The 15,998-nt window shown below is 42.4% G+C and overlaps 1 protein-coding gene across 16 annotated transcripts in view; it reads left to right on the plus strand.

Moving 5' to 3' along the window:
- The window catches only part of GBF1 (golgi brefeldin A resistant guanine nucleotide exchange factor 1), a 123,825-nt gene that overhangs the window by 87,456 nt on the left and 20,371 nt on the right, over nucleotides 1-15,998 (plus strand). For 15 of the 16 annotated variants that reach the window (XM_086377412.1, XM_086377414.1, XM_086377413.1 and 12 more), the window contains 5 exons: nucleotides 5,851-5,982; nucleotides 10,385-10,503; nucleotides 11,042-11,150; nucleotides 11,655-11,715; nucleotides 12,916-12,970. In XM_086377412.1, the coding sequence (XP_086233538.1) occupies nucleotides 5,851-5,982; nucleotides 10,385-10,503; nucleotides 11,042-11,150; nucleotides 11,655-11,715; nucleotides 12,916-12,970 (476 nt within the window). Of the gene's footprint in view, nucleotides 1-5,850; nucleotides 5,983-10,384; nucleotides 10,504-11,041; nucleotides 11,151-11,654; nucleotides 11,716-12,915; nucleotides 12,971-13,698; nucleotides 13,798-15,998 lie in introns of all 16 variants that reach the window. The other variant, XM_086377427.1, reaches the window with a different exon arrangement.

A 15,998-nucleotide genomic window follows, 5' to 3' on the forward strand; every position in this document is an offset into this window, starting at 1 on the left:
ATAAATTTTAGTTCTGTGAAAAATATCATGGGTATTTTGATAGGTATTACATTTAACCTATTGATTGATAAGGCCAGTTGAATTTTGACAAAGGTGCAAAGACAACTCAATGAAGAAAGGATTTTTTTTTTTTCAACAAATGCTGTTGGGACAACAGAACATCATATGCACAAAAAAAAGAACCACTTTCATATGAAGCTCATCAGTCAGTCAGTTTAGTCACTCAGTCATGTCTGACACTTTGCCACCCCGTGAACCGAAGCACGCCAGGCCTCCCTGTCCATCACCAACTCCCGGAGTTTGCCCAAACCCATGTCCATTGAGTCGGTGATGCCATCCAACCATCTCATCCTCTGTCGTCACCTTCTCCTCCCACTTTCAATCTTTCCCAGCATCAGGGTCTTTTCAAATGAGTCAGCTCTTCGCATCAGGTAGCCAAAGTATTGGAGTTTCAGCTTCAGCATCAGTCCTTCCAATGCACACCCAGGACTGATCTCCTTTAGAATGGACTTGTTGGATCTCTTTGCAGTCCAAGGGACTCTCAAGAGTCTTCTCCAACACCACAGTTCAAAAGCATCAATTCTTCGGCGCTCAGCTTTCTTCACGGTCCAACTCTCACATCCATACATGACCACTGGAAAAACCATAGCCTTGACTAGATGGACCTTTGTTGACAAAGTAATGTCTCTGCTTTTTAATATGCTGTCTAGGTTAGTCATAACTTTCCTTCCTAGAAGTAAGTGTCTTTTAATTTCATGGCTGCAATCACCATCTGCAGTGATTTTGGAGCCCCCCAAAATAAAATCAGCCACTGTTTCCCCATCTGTTTGCCATGAAGTGATGAGACCGGATGCCGTGATCTTTGTTTTCCGAATTCATGAGCTTTAAGCCAACTTTTTCACTCTCCTCTTTCACTTTCATCAAGAGGCACTTTAGTTCTTCTTCACTGTCTGCCATAAAGGTGGTGTCATCTGCATATCTGAGGTTATTGATATTTCTCCTGGCAATCTTGATTCTAGCTTGTGCTTCCTCCAGCCCAGCATTTCTCATGATGTACTCTGCATAGAAGTTAAATAAGCAGGGTGACAATATACAGCCTTGACGTACTCCTTTTCCTATTTGGAACCAGTCTGTTGTTCCACGTCCGGTTCTAACTGTTGCTTCCTGACCTGCATATAGGTTTCAAGAGGCAGGTCAGGTGGTCTGGTAGTCCCATCTCTTGAAGAATTTTCCAGTTTATTGTGATCCACATAGTCAGCGGCTTTGGCATAGTCAATAAAGCAGAAATAGATGTTTTTCTGGAACTCTCTTGCTTTTTCGATGATCCAACGGATGTTGGCAATTTGATCTCTGGTTCCTCTGCCTTTTCTAAAACCAGCTTGAACATCTGAAAGTGCGTGGTTCATGTATTGTTGAAGCCTGGCTTGGAGAATTTTGAGCATTGCTTTACTAGCGTGTGAGATGAGTGCAATTGTGGGGTCGTTTGAGCATTCTTTGAGATTGCCTTTCTTTGGGATTGGAATGAAAAGTGACCTTTTCCAGTCCCATGGCCACTGCTGAGTTTTCCAAATTTGCTGGCATATTGAGTTCAGCACTTTCCCAGCATCATCTTTCAGGATTTGAAATAGCTCCACTGGAATTCCATCACCTCCACTAGCTTTGTTTGTAGTGATGCTTTCTAAGGCCACTTGCTTCTGTTAGGTCCATACCATTTCTGTCCTTTATTGAGCCCATCTTTGCATGAAATGTTCCCTTGGTATCTCTAATTTTCTTGAAGAGATCTCTAGTTTTTCGCATTCAATTGTTTTCCTCTGTTTCTTTGCACTGATCACTGAGGAAGGCTTTCTTATCTCTCCTTGCTATTGTTTGGAACTCTGCATTCAAATGGGTATATCTTTCCTTTTCTCTTTTGCTTTTTGCTTCTCTTCTTTTCACAGCTATTTGTAAGGCCTCCTCAGACAGCCATTTTGCTTTTTTGAATTTCTTTTTCTTAGGGATGATCTTGTTCCCTGTCTCCTGTACAATGTTATGAACCTCCATCCATAGTTCATCAGGCACTCTGTCTATCAGGTCTAGTCCCTTAAATCTATTTTTCACTTCCACTGTATAATCATAAGGGATTTGACTTAGGTCATACCTGAATGGTCTAGTGGTTTCCCCTACTTTCTTCAATTTAAGTCTGAATTTGAATCCAGAGTAGGCACTTGTTTAAGTCTCTAAACTCAACAGTAAGAAAACAACTCCATCAAAAAATGGGCAGATGATTTGGACAGACAAATCACCACATGGTGTTTGATGTCACTGGCTATTAGGGAAAGGCAAATTTAACCCACATTGAGATACCACTGCTTACTTACTAGGATGACTTAATAAAAGTACTGAAAATACCAAGCACTAGAGAGGCTGTCGAGAAATCAGAATCCTCATTGCTAGTGGGAATGCAAAATGGTATAGGACTCTGGAAAAACTGTTTGGCAGTTTCTTATAAAACCAAACATACACTTATTCTTTTACCCAGAAATCCTACTCCTGGATATTTATCCCAGAGAGATGAAAACCAAAGTTCTTCACACAAAAACCTGTACCCAAATGTTTATAGGGGCTCTATGGACATGAGTTTGGGTGAACTCCGGGAGTTGGTGATGGACAGGGAGGCCTGGAGTGCTGCAGTTCATGGGATTGCAAAAAGTCAGACACAACTGAGCGACTGAACTGAACTAAACTGATGCGTAATTGTCCCAAAATGGAAAAGCCCTGTGTCATTCAGCTAGTGAATGGATAAGCAAATTGTGGTAGAAACATGCAATGGAATACTACTTGGCAGTAAAAAGGGAACAGACTATTGATTTAGGTAGCAGTTTATACAAATCAGCCTGAAAAGGTTATGTACTGTAGGATTCCATTTATATGACCTCTTTGGTAAAACTGTGGTGAGAGACTAGATCAGTGGTTCACAGGAGTTGGGGTAGGAGAGAGGGTGTGATCACACAGGAATAACTGAGGGCGTTTTCTGGGGTGATGAGACTGTTCTGTATTCCAACTGATGCAGTGCTTACAGGGATCTATGTGTATGTAAAAACTCATAGGTGTGTGTACTAAAAAAGTCAATTTTACTATAAGATAATTAAAATTTAAAAAAATTTCTTTAAGTACCGAAACAATCTTAACATGCAAATCTCAGCCTAGTTCACACCAAGAACAGCATCCACATGATGCAGCCGAATATCAGGCCCTGCCTTCTAAGACTGAGGTCTGAAGACACTGAGATTAGGTTTAAGGGAATGGCCACCTATGAACACGGACCTGAATTCAGAAAAGCCCTTTCCTCTGTGGAAAGGCTAGACTGGCATGGGGAGCCTATTTCTTCTCTCCCTGGGCTTTTCTAACCAATATTAGAAAAAATTTGTTACTGGAGCTTGTTCTTTCGAAACCTTCAGCTGAAGCAGCCCTGCAGAGACAGATCACACTTCCATCAATTTCAAGCCTACTGAGAACAGTAGAGAAACTACTCTTTGGTACATTAAGTCATTTGGCTTTGCAAGCCCACACCGTATGTGTGTGTTAAAATTTATAGGACTCAAAGAGTCAGTTTTAACGAATTAAAAAAATTTAAAAACAAACAAAAAGAAGCAGAATGTACTTGGCCCTGAAAGTGTCAAATGCTGGTTGTAAAATTGCCCACGTCTTTGACTACAAAGCAAATACAGGTATAGCAACTGGGTGAATGCTCAGAAAAACCTGTTCCCTATCCTACATCTCAAAAGATTTTTTTCCCTTTAACAGTTTCATATCTCAAATATTCCCAACCTGACTATTTTTTTTAATGACAAACCAAATTGTATGTAATAGAGTTGTGTTCCTAAAGCAGCAGAACTAGATGACTTTAATTTTCTCAGTCTGCTTTTTAAAGGTATTTTATATGTTTCACTTTTTCCAAATATTTCTATTCCTTACATCTCAACCCTTTACCATCTTACACACACACACAAAGGTTTTTCTCTAGGCTTTTTCTGCAGATTGTATATCTCTTGGTGGGGGTAACGGGGGATGAGAAGCAGGTTTTATACAGCTGATGTGATCACTATACAGACAAGCTTGGAAAATGCTACCCAATCTGCCAATTAATTAAAGCATTAATCTGTGGAGCAGCCGGGCCAGGGAATATTTACCCTGAGAGGGGTGTGGTAGGAATTGAGTCGGAAGCTCCCTGTATTTGCATGAAAATGGAGGTGCTTAGGAAACCCAGCTTCCTTTTGTCTCTAAAGGTGGGGCAGCCCTTATCCAGTCCCTAAGTCTTTCTAGCCTATTTAGGAATCCTTTTAGGAAGCTAGTGTCTGATGTATGATAGCACCGTAGAAAAACAAAAATTAAACCCCAGGCATAGTAGGGTAGTGAGCAAGTCCAGTATAGAGTAGCTTCTTAGACCTGGGATGAAACCTAAATTCAGGAGTTTGTGCTGATAATTAAGTAGAATAGATGTAATGTTTTTGCAGGGTTTAGAACCATATGTTTGGGTTCAAATTCCAGCTCTGCTTCTTACTAGCTGTGTGATTTGGGGTCAGTCATGTCTTGTCTGAGCCTTATTTTTTTTCATCTATAAAATAAAGATCATGAATTGCCTCATCATCTCAAGGTAGTTAGCCCTCTGCTTACTGTAGACTGAAACAAGGCTGGAGAGTGATTAGGACCTTTTGGTCCAGTTCAGTAGCTCAGTGGTGTCTGACTCTTTGTGACCCCATGGTCACGCCATGGGGTAAGCACGCCAGGCTTCCTTGTCCATTACCAACTCCCGGAGCTTGCTCAAACTCATATCCATCAAATTGGTGATGCCATCCAATCATCTCATCCTCTGTTGTCCCCTTCTCCTTCTCCTGCCTTCAATCTTTCCCAGCATCAGGGTCTTTTCCAATGAGTCAATTCTTTGCATCAGGTGAACAAAATATTGGAGTTTCAGCCTCAGCATCACTCCTTCCAATGAATATTCAAGACTGATTTCCTTTAAGATTGACTGGTTTGATCTCCTTGCATTCTAAGGGACTCTCAAGAGTCTTCTCCAACACCACAGTTCAAAAGCATCAATTCTTCGGCGCTCAGCTTTCTTCACAGTCCAACTTTCACATCCACACATGACCACTGGAAAAACCATAGCTTTGTCTAGACAGACCTCTGTCGGCAAAGTAATGTCCTGCTTTTTAATATGCTGTCTAGGTTGGCCATAGATTATAAACTGCCTCCAACACAGCCTTTTGTTCTTTTTAAAGTTATTTTTCAGCAAGGGACTATAAACCACAAGTTTCCCCCTCAACTTCCTGGGATGTGCTGCATTCTTTATCTCTGAGAGAAGTGAGCTTGATTATAACTACAAAAGACCTGAAGACAGCAGCTCATCCTGAGGTCTCTTTGGCCATGTTGGCTGTCCTCAAGATGAGGTTTACCTGTGTATCCCTGGGGAGGGTGGTGAAATGGACATGAAAAACTGACCCAGCTGTATTGATGATATTAAAGGATTACTGTTAATTTTTAAACTGTGGTTTAAAATATGTGTGTGTGTGTATATGTATATTAAAAACATAAAATTTACCGTCTTAACCATTTTATTGTTAATTTTTAAACATGGTAATGATACTATGGGTTATTTTTTTTTAAGCTTTTTAATCTTTTAGAGCTACAAACTAAAAATTTTACAGACAAAACAACATAGTGTCTGGAGTTTGATTCCAGATAATCCAGAAGGAGGATGATGGTCCCAGCAACTAAGAACTTTGCCTCACGGCATAGACAAAATGGCCTTTTTCTATGTTTAGTTTCTTGTAAGATGGCACCTCCTCATGCTCGTTTCTTTTCTTACAGAACTCTCAGAAATTGAGCCCAATGTGTTCCTTCGTCCATTTCTGGAAGTAATTCGCTCTGAAGATACCACTGGCCCTATAACTGGACTTGCACTCACCTCTGTCAACAAGTTCCTGTCCTATGCGCTCATAGGTAAGCACTCGGGCTTTTTTGAGTGACCACACCCTTTCATTTCTTTGCCTTTCCCAGAGTGGTCAGGCTTTAGGCAATGAGCTGGTGATGTTGGAAAGTTTTCCCCAGCTATCTGTTTCCTTGTAGAAAAGAAATAGGATTGTTTTGGTTACTCATCACACTAATTGATTGAGGTTGTACAAAGTGGGGAGTGAGAGGAGGTTTCCTTGGGACTACTGATTTCTTTGTGCTTTGGAGGCATAAAGGATATGATGCCCTTGGAGGTTTGGTTTTAGTTTATCTTTATTTTTCCAGTATAATGTATGATTATTTTAAGAAGATAAATAATAAAGAGGTGACTACAAGAAAAGTTAATGGTCTCTCTCAATGTTCCTCATCCTTCTTTAGGTTAAATGATGTCAACAGGAAGCTTTGAATCTATCTATACCTTTCCATACATGTATATAAATATATATAAAGTTCTACTTCTTTTTAAAAAGAAATAAAAATAGAATGTGAAAAAAAAAGAAAAAATAGAATTGTGTGCTAAACTTTTTTTCATTTAATAGTATTAAAACAGTGTATGTAATATAATTATCTGATTTATTATTTTCCTTCTAATTTTATTGATTATAATTGTCATATAACATTGTATTAGTTTAAGTTGTATGGTATAATGATTTGATACATGCATATGTTGCAAAATGATTACCATACTTACTTAAGTCCATCACCTCACATAGTAACAAATTTTTTGTATGATGAGAACTTTTAAGATCTGTTGTCTCAGCAGCTTTCAAACATACAACATAGCATTGTTAACTATAGTCATCATGCTGTACACTACATCCCCAGAACTTACTAATCGTATAACTGGAAGTTTGTATGTTCTTTTTTTATTGTAATAAAATATACATAATATAAAATTTGCCATATTAAAGTATATAATTCAGTGGTATTAACTACATTCACAGTGTTGTACAGCCATCCCCACCATCTGTTTCTCAAACTTTTTCATCATACCAGACAAGAAATTCTAACCATTAAGTAATAATACACCATTTCCCCTACCCCTCAGTCCCTGGTAAGATTTTTTTCTTTTTGGTAGCTGTATAATTTCTATAGTATAGATATAACACAGTTCACTCAATCATTCTCTTACTGGAGAATATTTAATATTTAGGTTGTTTCTGTCTTTTTTTTAGAAAAGATTTATTTCTTTTTGGCTGTGCTGGGTCTTCCTTGCTGCACGTGGGCTTTCGCCAGTTGTGGTGAGCCCAGGCTACTCTCCGTTGTGGTGCACCGGCTTCTCATTGTGATGGCTTCCCTTGTTGGGAAGCAGAGGCCCTAGACACATGGGCACGCTGGCTCAGTCGTTGTGGCATGGGCTTAGTTGCTCAGGGACATGTGGAATCTTCCCAGACCAGGGATCAAATTCATTTCTCCTGCATTGACAGGCGATTCTTAACCACTAGCCTACCAGGGAAGCTCAAATTGTTTCTTATTTTGAGCCATTATCAATAATACTGAAATAAGCTTCCTTGTTCACATAGCTTTATTATAAAATTTCCTTTTGTATGACAGATTCCTGTACTTGAAATTTGAATGTCTTCTCTTTTATTGAGTTGTCTTTGTTTTTCTTATCAGTTTGTAGAAGTTCTTTGTATAGTGAGAATATTAACCCATTATCTATTATAGTGTTACAGATTTCTCTCAATCTAGCCCAAATGTTTTATCTAGTCTATTGTTTGTCTCTGAATTTGTTTATGGTGTATTTTTAAAATTTATTTTTAGTTGATTTTGTCACTCAAAATCCTGAATTCTTTTTCTCATGTTGTCTGCCCATGTGCAGTCGTGAGGAACATAGAACACAGGCAGCTGTCCTTATTTCTAACTAGGGGGACAGGAAAAGTAGAAGCTTAGCAAGAAAGGAAAATGACCTTCAGTTCAAGGCAAGAAAACCCTTTATCTTTTCTAGAAAATTGGATTGTTTAGTTGAAGCATTCAGGATTGGGAGCAAATATGCTGGTGCAGCTAGGTTCTGAATAGGGGCATCAGCTTCTCCAGGCACCGTGGTCCTAGCTTCATACTTGTCCTAAACAAAAATCAGGCCCAGCTGCTTAGAGCCTTGCCCTGAGCACCACCTGCAGGTCATCTCTCTTCATGGCCTCCAGTAGCTGCCCTCTGTGCCTTTTCCCTCTGCTCTTTTGTCAGTGTTACTCTCTTGCCTTTCTTGGCTTGGCAGACAGGCTGGTCATTGGAGACCTCAGGCCAGCTGGTCACTGGAGTTTCCTGTGGTGGGAAAAGAGAATGCTGGAGGTGGTGATTGCAGTGGGCATGAGAAAAGGAACAGGAAGGAGTGTATGAAAGCCAGAAGGCAAAGGAGATGAGATTGGCAAATTTCCCTGCAGTCTTCTCCAGGGTGGCCGGGAAAGGAGGAGATTCTAAAGAAGAGGTTCTGGAGAAGATAAGGTCTGTTAAGTGGACCAATTTTTTGTTTAGGCTACCCCTCTTGAAGGAACTGCCCTCCATCTCTCAATCCTGTCATGAAGGTTTCTAGGATTATTTTAGATCCTACTCCAAAGACCAGCCTTTTATTTGGCCCCACACAGCTGCCAGATCAGGATTTGTGTTTCTGATTGCCTGGCTTGTGAGGCCCTGCCTGTGTGGTTCTAAGGACCTGTCACTTGCACTTGCCTTTTTAGAAAATTGTTTGCTACTTCATTCAAGCTCAGAGGATAAGGGCCACAAAAAGATCAGTAGAGCTTAAACCACTTTAACTAGGGAGGTTACTGAAAGAAGGGAAGAAATAAACCCCCAGAAGTTTGTGCAGTGAGAGCAAGGCTGCCATTCACTAGGAGCTCTGAAACACCCACACAGCACCAAGAAGGTCCTGGATTTTCTGAGCAAGGAAAGGTCCTTTTGTGGACTCTGTCCAGCAGGCCTGTGAGAGAGGATTCAGGCAACTGCCTTGAGAGTATAGGATTTTCTGTATTGATTGGGAGAAATATGGAGAGTTGGGTAATAGAAGGAGCTGGGTCACTTCCTCTACTATAGATCATCGTGAAATTGGCTTCCTTCTGCATGACCTCTAAAGTAGCCATTCATGATGCTGAGTAGAGGCATGAAGTAAATAGGACAGTGAGAGTCTTTGACCAGGTATCGGAGACTAACCAGGACGGAAGAGAAAAATGAAAACCAATCACATTGATGAAAGTGTTCTGGCTCATTGTTGGAAGAGAAATGTTCTGGTTTCTCAGCCATCCCCTGAGCTTCAAATTCAGGAACTCCATTATTGTCAGGTACAAGGAAAGAGAATGGAGAATTTCTTCTAATTCCTACACTTTCAAACTAGGAGATTCTCTTACCTTACACCATGTCACCTCTGGAGCAGTTTTCTCTGTTACTCACAAAGTTTTTGTCATAGTCCCATCTTTTTTTTCCTATTTGTGCCCCCCAAGAACAATCCAGGCTTGCCTGGAGGACCTTTGTAAGCCTTGATGGAAGTCACCTCTTTGTCTACTCCTTATGGGTATTTAAATTATGAATGGGACCAGCTTCCTCCTTGGCAACATTTGTGTTAGCTTCTACCCCTGTGCTGGTTGTCAGAGCTGGCATCTCTCCTCTTATTCACAGTTTAAGGTCTTCTTCTCTCTTGCTTCCCAGTTAGCTAGCCTCCAGTCCTCTTCAGTTTGTCCCCTGTCACTCCTTAATCTTTAGTTAGGGATTCTTGTCCATGACATACTGTTTTTAATAAGCATGAAACCAAAGCAGGAAGTGCTCTCTGATTTGCTGTAATGGGCACCCAGATCTGCATATTGGCAGCAGTGACTGTCCATTTTTTACCTCTACTCCCCTACCTCAGTTGCACCAGAAGACTGCATTCCAAAAGCAATCAGATAGATGTGTTGAAAGAGAACACATGAAAAGAGAAAGGCTACAACCTTGGCATTCAAAGCTCTGGCCCTCCCAGGCACTTGCTCTGGGCCAAAACCTCAAATTTCCAGGTCCTTCCTCTATCAAGTGAGTACCTTTACACCAGTGATTCCCAAGTGTGGTCCCCTGACCAGCAGCACTAACTTCACCTGGAATCTAGTTAGAAATGCAGATTCTCAGGCCCCATTCTAGACCTACTAAATCAAAAATTTGGGGTGTGGGCCAGCAATTTTTATTTTTTACAAGCTCTCCAGATGATTATGATATATGATTGAGAACCACTTTTACACGGTAGCGTTTGTGCTGGGATGGGCACAACATATATCAGCCAGTTACGGGCAAAAACTCTCAGGTAATTCAGGGAGCCATGGGTTAGAGAATTAAAAAGGAGAAAACTAAAGTCTCTCAAAATAGACCCTACACAGGACGTCTTGACTTTTTGTCTCTCCTCTTCATATCCTTTCTTTTTTTTTCTTTGCTGGAGCAGATCCCAGCCATGAGGGCACAGCAGAGGGCATGGAGAACATGGCAGATGCTGTCACCCATGCCCGTTTTGTGGGCACAGATCCTGCCAGCGATGAGGTTGTCCTGATGAAAATCCTTCAGGTAAACGGAGGGGAACAGCAATTAGGCTAATGGCCAGGAGCTGGTGCCTCCGGCCCTACTTACCGGAGCCTGCCAGCAATGTGAAGCTGTGTTTTGACTCCACTGAGGCTTGGAGAGCTACTGTGTTTCCAAACAAGCTGCTCCGTACCCAAAGTAAAAGCTTTTTCTAAGGAAAATAATTAAAAGCTTTAAATTTGATATTGATATCAAATAACCAGAACCCTTAATACACTTGTACCTCTGGCAGACTGTATCTGTGCCATCCATCCATTGGGTTTGTGGGCTAGGGCAGAAATGAGTGCTGAGCTATGTCGAGGTCATATAATGTAAAGACACAGCTCCTAAGATAAGCTTCTGAGAGACTGGACCACCAGCACCAAGCCGAAGCAAGGTCAGCATTCTTGCTAACCTCTTTCTCACCCCTGAGCGCTTCCATAGGAGACTAGAGAAACAGGAGGCACTTTCTCTCCCCTCATATACACCCTTCTTCACCCAGCCTGCCTTGTTTATCATAGTGTCTCCTTTTTCTTCCTGGTAGGTACTGCGGACTCTGTTGCTGACCCCAGTAGGTGCCCACCTAACCAATGAATCTGTGTGTGAGATTATGCAGTCTTGCTTCCGGATCTGCTTTGAAATGAGGCTCAGTGGTAGGTGCTTGAATACTGGGCCCTTCATCATTCCTAAGGGCAGTATCTGTGAGTATAAATATAGATGCTGTCTCTGAACCCCAGAGAGACAGAAAACTCATGACTTCTCCATCATCTACCTTGTGGAGCCATAGGGATCTTGAAGTATCTGTACTTGACAATTTGTTTTGTGGCTAGAAGAGACTTTAACTCTTTGTGCCAGGACAGGAATTGGGCTAGATCGCAGACTGACTTAGCCCAGAACCAGATCTTCCCTTGAGGTTTCTGGGATTGACACCAGCCTACAACCCCTGAGAACATATCCTTGTGCCTTTTTTTCCTGACTCAGTAGTGCCATCTAGTGGGTCAGTGAAGTTAAGGCTGCCAGGCTGAGCTGGAGCTGGTTTTAATAAGTTTGGTATAATCCTTAGTAAACAAGGTTTGGAGGGGAGTCTGCTCTGAGAAGCCTCCTGATAATAGCACGGCAAGTAATGACACCTGTGTTATTTGTTTTTGCCTGTGCAGAGTTATTGAGAAAATCCGCAGAGCACACTCTCGTAGACATGGTGCAGCTGCTCTTCACAAGGTAAACCTGCTGCTGTTTGCTTCAGCCCGGCTGCCCAGGCCTCTTGAGCCTGCCTGCTTCCACACAGCCACTTCAGGGACCTGGCCAACCCCACAGCCACATCAGAGGCTACTGAGATTGTGGATGGGAATAGTTCCCTGGGCCCAGGGTTACCATGCAAGGGAGAAGGAGGAGGGAGCTGGCTTGGCCTCAGAGGGAAGCAGAGGGTTATTTGATCTAGGCTGACAGAACTTCTGCCTCCCAGACTTGTGTCAGTTTCTGTGCAAGTAGCAGCTGGGAAAGGAAACCCAGAGAGGAAGCCAAACTCAAGGGAGCCTGGAGCAGGTTGCTGAGCTCCCAGAGCTCAGTCCAGTTTCTGTGAGGAAGGACCAAGGCTAGGGTAACCAACAATCCTGGTTTGCCTGAACTGTCTGTCCTCATTTGAACACTGAAAGTCCTGTATCCTTGCAATCCAAAACCATTGGTTATCCTCATCAAGGCCCTCATCTTAGCCCTGAGGCGAGCGCTTTACAGCTTCCCCTAAGGGATATCGATGATGGAGGAGGTTATGCATGTAGGGGAGCAAGGGTTTTATAGGAAATCAGTGTACTGTGAAACTAAGATTGCTTTTTTAAATAGTCTATTAAACACACACACACACACACACACACACACACACACACACACACACACATTTCCCCCTGGGATTTATTTTTGTTCTCAAATCTATAAATAATAATCCTTATTACCCACAGACTAGATTTGCCTCTGGACCCTGCTGCTAATTGTTTCCTACTTCTCAGGTTCAAATTTACTGGTTTCAAAACTTCATCTGCCATTCACTTCTGACCCTATGCCCAGTCTCCTGGGGTTTTAATAGACTGCCCTCTCCCCATATCATGCCTTTCAGCAATATCTGCCAGGTGAATACAAGCAGGAGAGTATCAGTTTAAAGATGAAAAGAGCCTTTGCACTCCAGGGATACTTAGTCACCTTTCCCTCATGACATCTACCTTCTTTTTTAGAACGTGTCTGTGTTCCGTGTTCCTCAATTTCTGTGGCCCTTCGATGAAGCTCTGAAAAGGGTGAAATGAGCCTGTTTCTTTTTCTAGCTTTTCCTAAGAGACTCTGACCTAGAGCGTCTTTGGGCTGTGGCTGAAATGAAGGGGAATATTTGTTGTTATCCCTAATTACAGTCCATGGGATTTTCTTATCTTACAGGTTACCTCAGTTTAAAGAAGAACCCAAGAACTATATGGGGACCAACATGAAAAAGGTATGATCTGCTATCCCTCACCCAGACTTCAATCTCCCAGCTTCTGTGCTATTGGGATTTTCCTGGATACCCTTGCTTAGCAAAAGTATGCTTTTGCCTAGACAGGTTTGCTTGGAATCTAGAAATAGTTATCACTCATTTACCAAGAAATTTTCCAGGTACCTCTTTCCCAAGTACCTCTCCTTCCCCAGCCTTTCCTTTCTAGCCTATCTTTGTTGACCCACCATATAAGCTAGTGAGCCAGTCCTTCATGGAAACTGGGTGAGGCCCATCAGGCTGGGCAAAAAATGTATGCTGATAAAGGTGAAAGTCCTGCCATCCCCTCAGGGCCCAGTCTTGTCAGCAGGTAGGAGGCCTAGAGAGGCTATACCTAAAATCCCCTGATACTGGATTAGACTGGGCTTATGCTTGGGCTAGCCTCTGACAAGATAAATCAAGTCTGACTCCAGACCAGAAGGTTCTCAAACTGCTAGGAGAAGAATGGTGTTCAGAAGAATGGCCTCTTTCTATCTTAAACTGAAGCCCTGGACTTCACAGGCCTCTGATGAGGATTCTGCTTGCAGCCCTACGAGCTTCTGCCCTTGAAGCTGACCCTGGGCTATTTGGTGCATGAACCTGACCTTCCCATTTCCCCTGCCATCCATCCCCATTCCTGCCCTGTGCCCTGTTGGCTTGTGTCTGAGTTTATTTCACTCTGTTTAAATCGTTCGTTTGCCTGTCTTTCACAGATTTCTCCATGTCTCCTCAACAAACTGGAGCTAAGTAGTGGGGAGCAGACCAAAGCCCTGAACCAGTTAGAGAGGGTACTACTCTTTAAGAACCTCAAGGTCTCTCTCCCTCTCCCTCTCCTTACCCCCTTTTAATTAATTTATTTATTTAAATGTTTATTTTTTATATGTAACATCTGGGTCCCATGTCCTCTGTGTAGAGCACAATTTACCCCTCCCTAGTAATACCTCATAGCTTTGGAAGAGCTGCATGGGTTTGTAACTTTGCAGTGTTGGGAATTTTCATGGGGCATCTGGCTGCCTGGAGGCAGAAGGAAGCCTTGAACTGGTAACACATTGTGTAGTGAACCTAGATAGAGAGCCTGGGTCCTGCTGCCATCTTGTGAGGAGGCCTAATATCTACCATTTCTAGGGGAACTATGAGGGACCGTCAAATAAGACCCTTCACTTTTCTACTCTCTCTCTGTCTCAGAGCTGGCATTAAAAAGCTTAAGCGTAGTCCTTGATTCTAGCTGGATAATTGAACTTGGTTTTGAGGGAAAGGGTAGTCTGTCTGGTTGAGGTCTTTTTCTTCTTGGTTACTATTAAAGGAGTCATTCTAAAATTTAGGACTCTAGATGGATGAAAAGGAGCCAGGTCCCAGGTTAGCCCAGGACACTGGAAATACTTTGTAATCTGCCAGGGGACCCTCTGTCCTTGAGAAGTAGGGGAACTTAGAAGAGGTGCAAGCTAAAGATTACTGTAATCCCCGTATCCCTGCTTTAGGAAGGAGAAGGAAAGAAGGCAGTATGGGCTATCTAAGCTATCCCAAGAGTGTGCATGCTAGAGGTGTAGCTGTGGACATTGAGGTCACTGAAGATGGACTGTGTGTGCACTTGGCAGTCCGCAGGCCTGTGTTCTCGCTGCATGCTTCGTCTCAAAGTTTCATTTGTGTGCTTGCCTAGTCTCAAGTTGCAGCTCTCTTCAGTGGCTACCCTGTGTTTTGCCATGCTTATTAAGCTGGAACCTGCCCCCTGTTTTTAAATAAAGCTTGTATTGTCCGTTGGAAGTAAAATTATATGGAAAAGGTGATGAAGAGTTTCATGAACTGTTCACCCCAGCCCCCACTTTAGGATCTTAGAACAGGGAGCACAGCTATACTTTTAAAGGACTGAGACACTTGTAAGAACTGGCAGCCTCTCAATTCTTACTCCAGCCAAGAGGCAGAGAACGCTCATTGAAATGATCAGGTTAAAGCTGCCTCTGCAGAGGATGGAGAAGGAGACAGTGATATGATCCTAGTGTGGGAAGGAATTTCAGTGACTAGCTTCTCAGTGAAAGTGGGACTACCTGGAATTCCTGAAATTGGGGAGCCACCTGGAGAGAAAAGATATCTCACACAAGTCAGCCCAGATGTGAGTGTTTTTTGGAGCTCAGTGACAGTTTCCAGTTTAAGCCAGGAGCTTCCTGTTTTCCCTCATTGATCTCTTGGACTTCTGGCCTATCTGTATGTTTGACTGATTCTTACCTCCAGAACTTTCTTTTGCCATGGACTTGACCCAGATGAGCTTCAGTGGTTCCCGGAGGGAGCATCCTGGTTCCTGCTTACCACAGGAACCGCAGTACTCAGAGCACTTGAAGCTCTATTCTAGGCATATGACTGCTGGCATTTAGGAGATGCAGGGACAAAAAGTGTAAATCCAATGCTAGGCTGTTGCTATGTTACTAAGAGCTGGAAGTGGGGCTCAGCTGTTGGGCCTCTCTCCTTTATGGGTGGAGATATGGGTAGGGAGGGAAAAAATAACGTGCTTTCTAAGCAAAACATCAAAGGTTAGCCAAATTCTGGAGGGCTTGGGGGAAGAAGGGGGGCCTATCCCTCAGATAGCAGAAGGAATTGAATAGGCCAAGGATAACATGGGTATATTCAGCCTTTAGAAAGAGGCAGGGAGAAAAATTGTTTCTACTCTCTTTTAGAGTCATGCTAATGGTTCCTAGAAGAGAATTTTTATTGCCCATCCCAGGAATGGTCCATCAGTCTAGGAATAGTTTGATAGAACTGAAGTGGGATTGGATTCAAACCATAACTGAGAAGGCATCAGGATTAAGAAAATGAAATGAGCCTAAACAAAGTAGCTGTGAACTTAGGGTAGAAAAAAATGCATGAAAATTTATACCCTAAAGTAGTCAACAGGTGATAAAAGTTTTCCTTTGTGACTAAAAAGAAGCTATAGGAGGGATAGAAATATAGCAAGAGAGAGGGAAATGGAATAGAGCAAGAGTCTAAGAAACCAGTAGTCTTAGCATCTGAAAGCATAAAGTTG

This window comes from Bos grunniens, chromosome 26 (assembly GCF_055505025.1).
Source record: "Bos grunniens cultivar Pamir isolate PY7600 chromosome 26, Bosgru_T2T1.0, whole genome shotgun sequence".
NCBI classification, from domain to species: domain Eukaryota; kingdom Metazoa; phylum Chordata; class Mammalia; order Artiodactyla; family Bovidae; genus Bos; species Bos grunniens.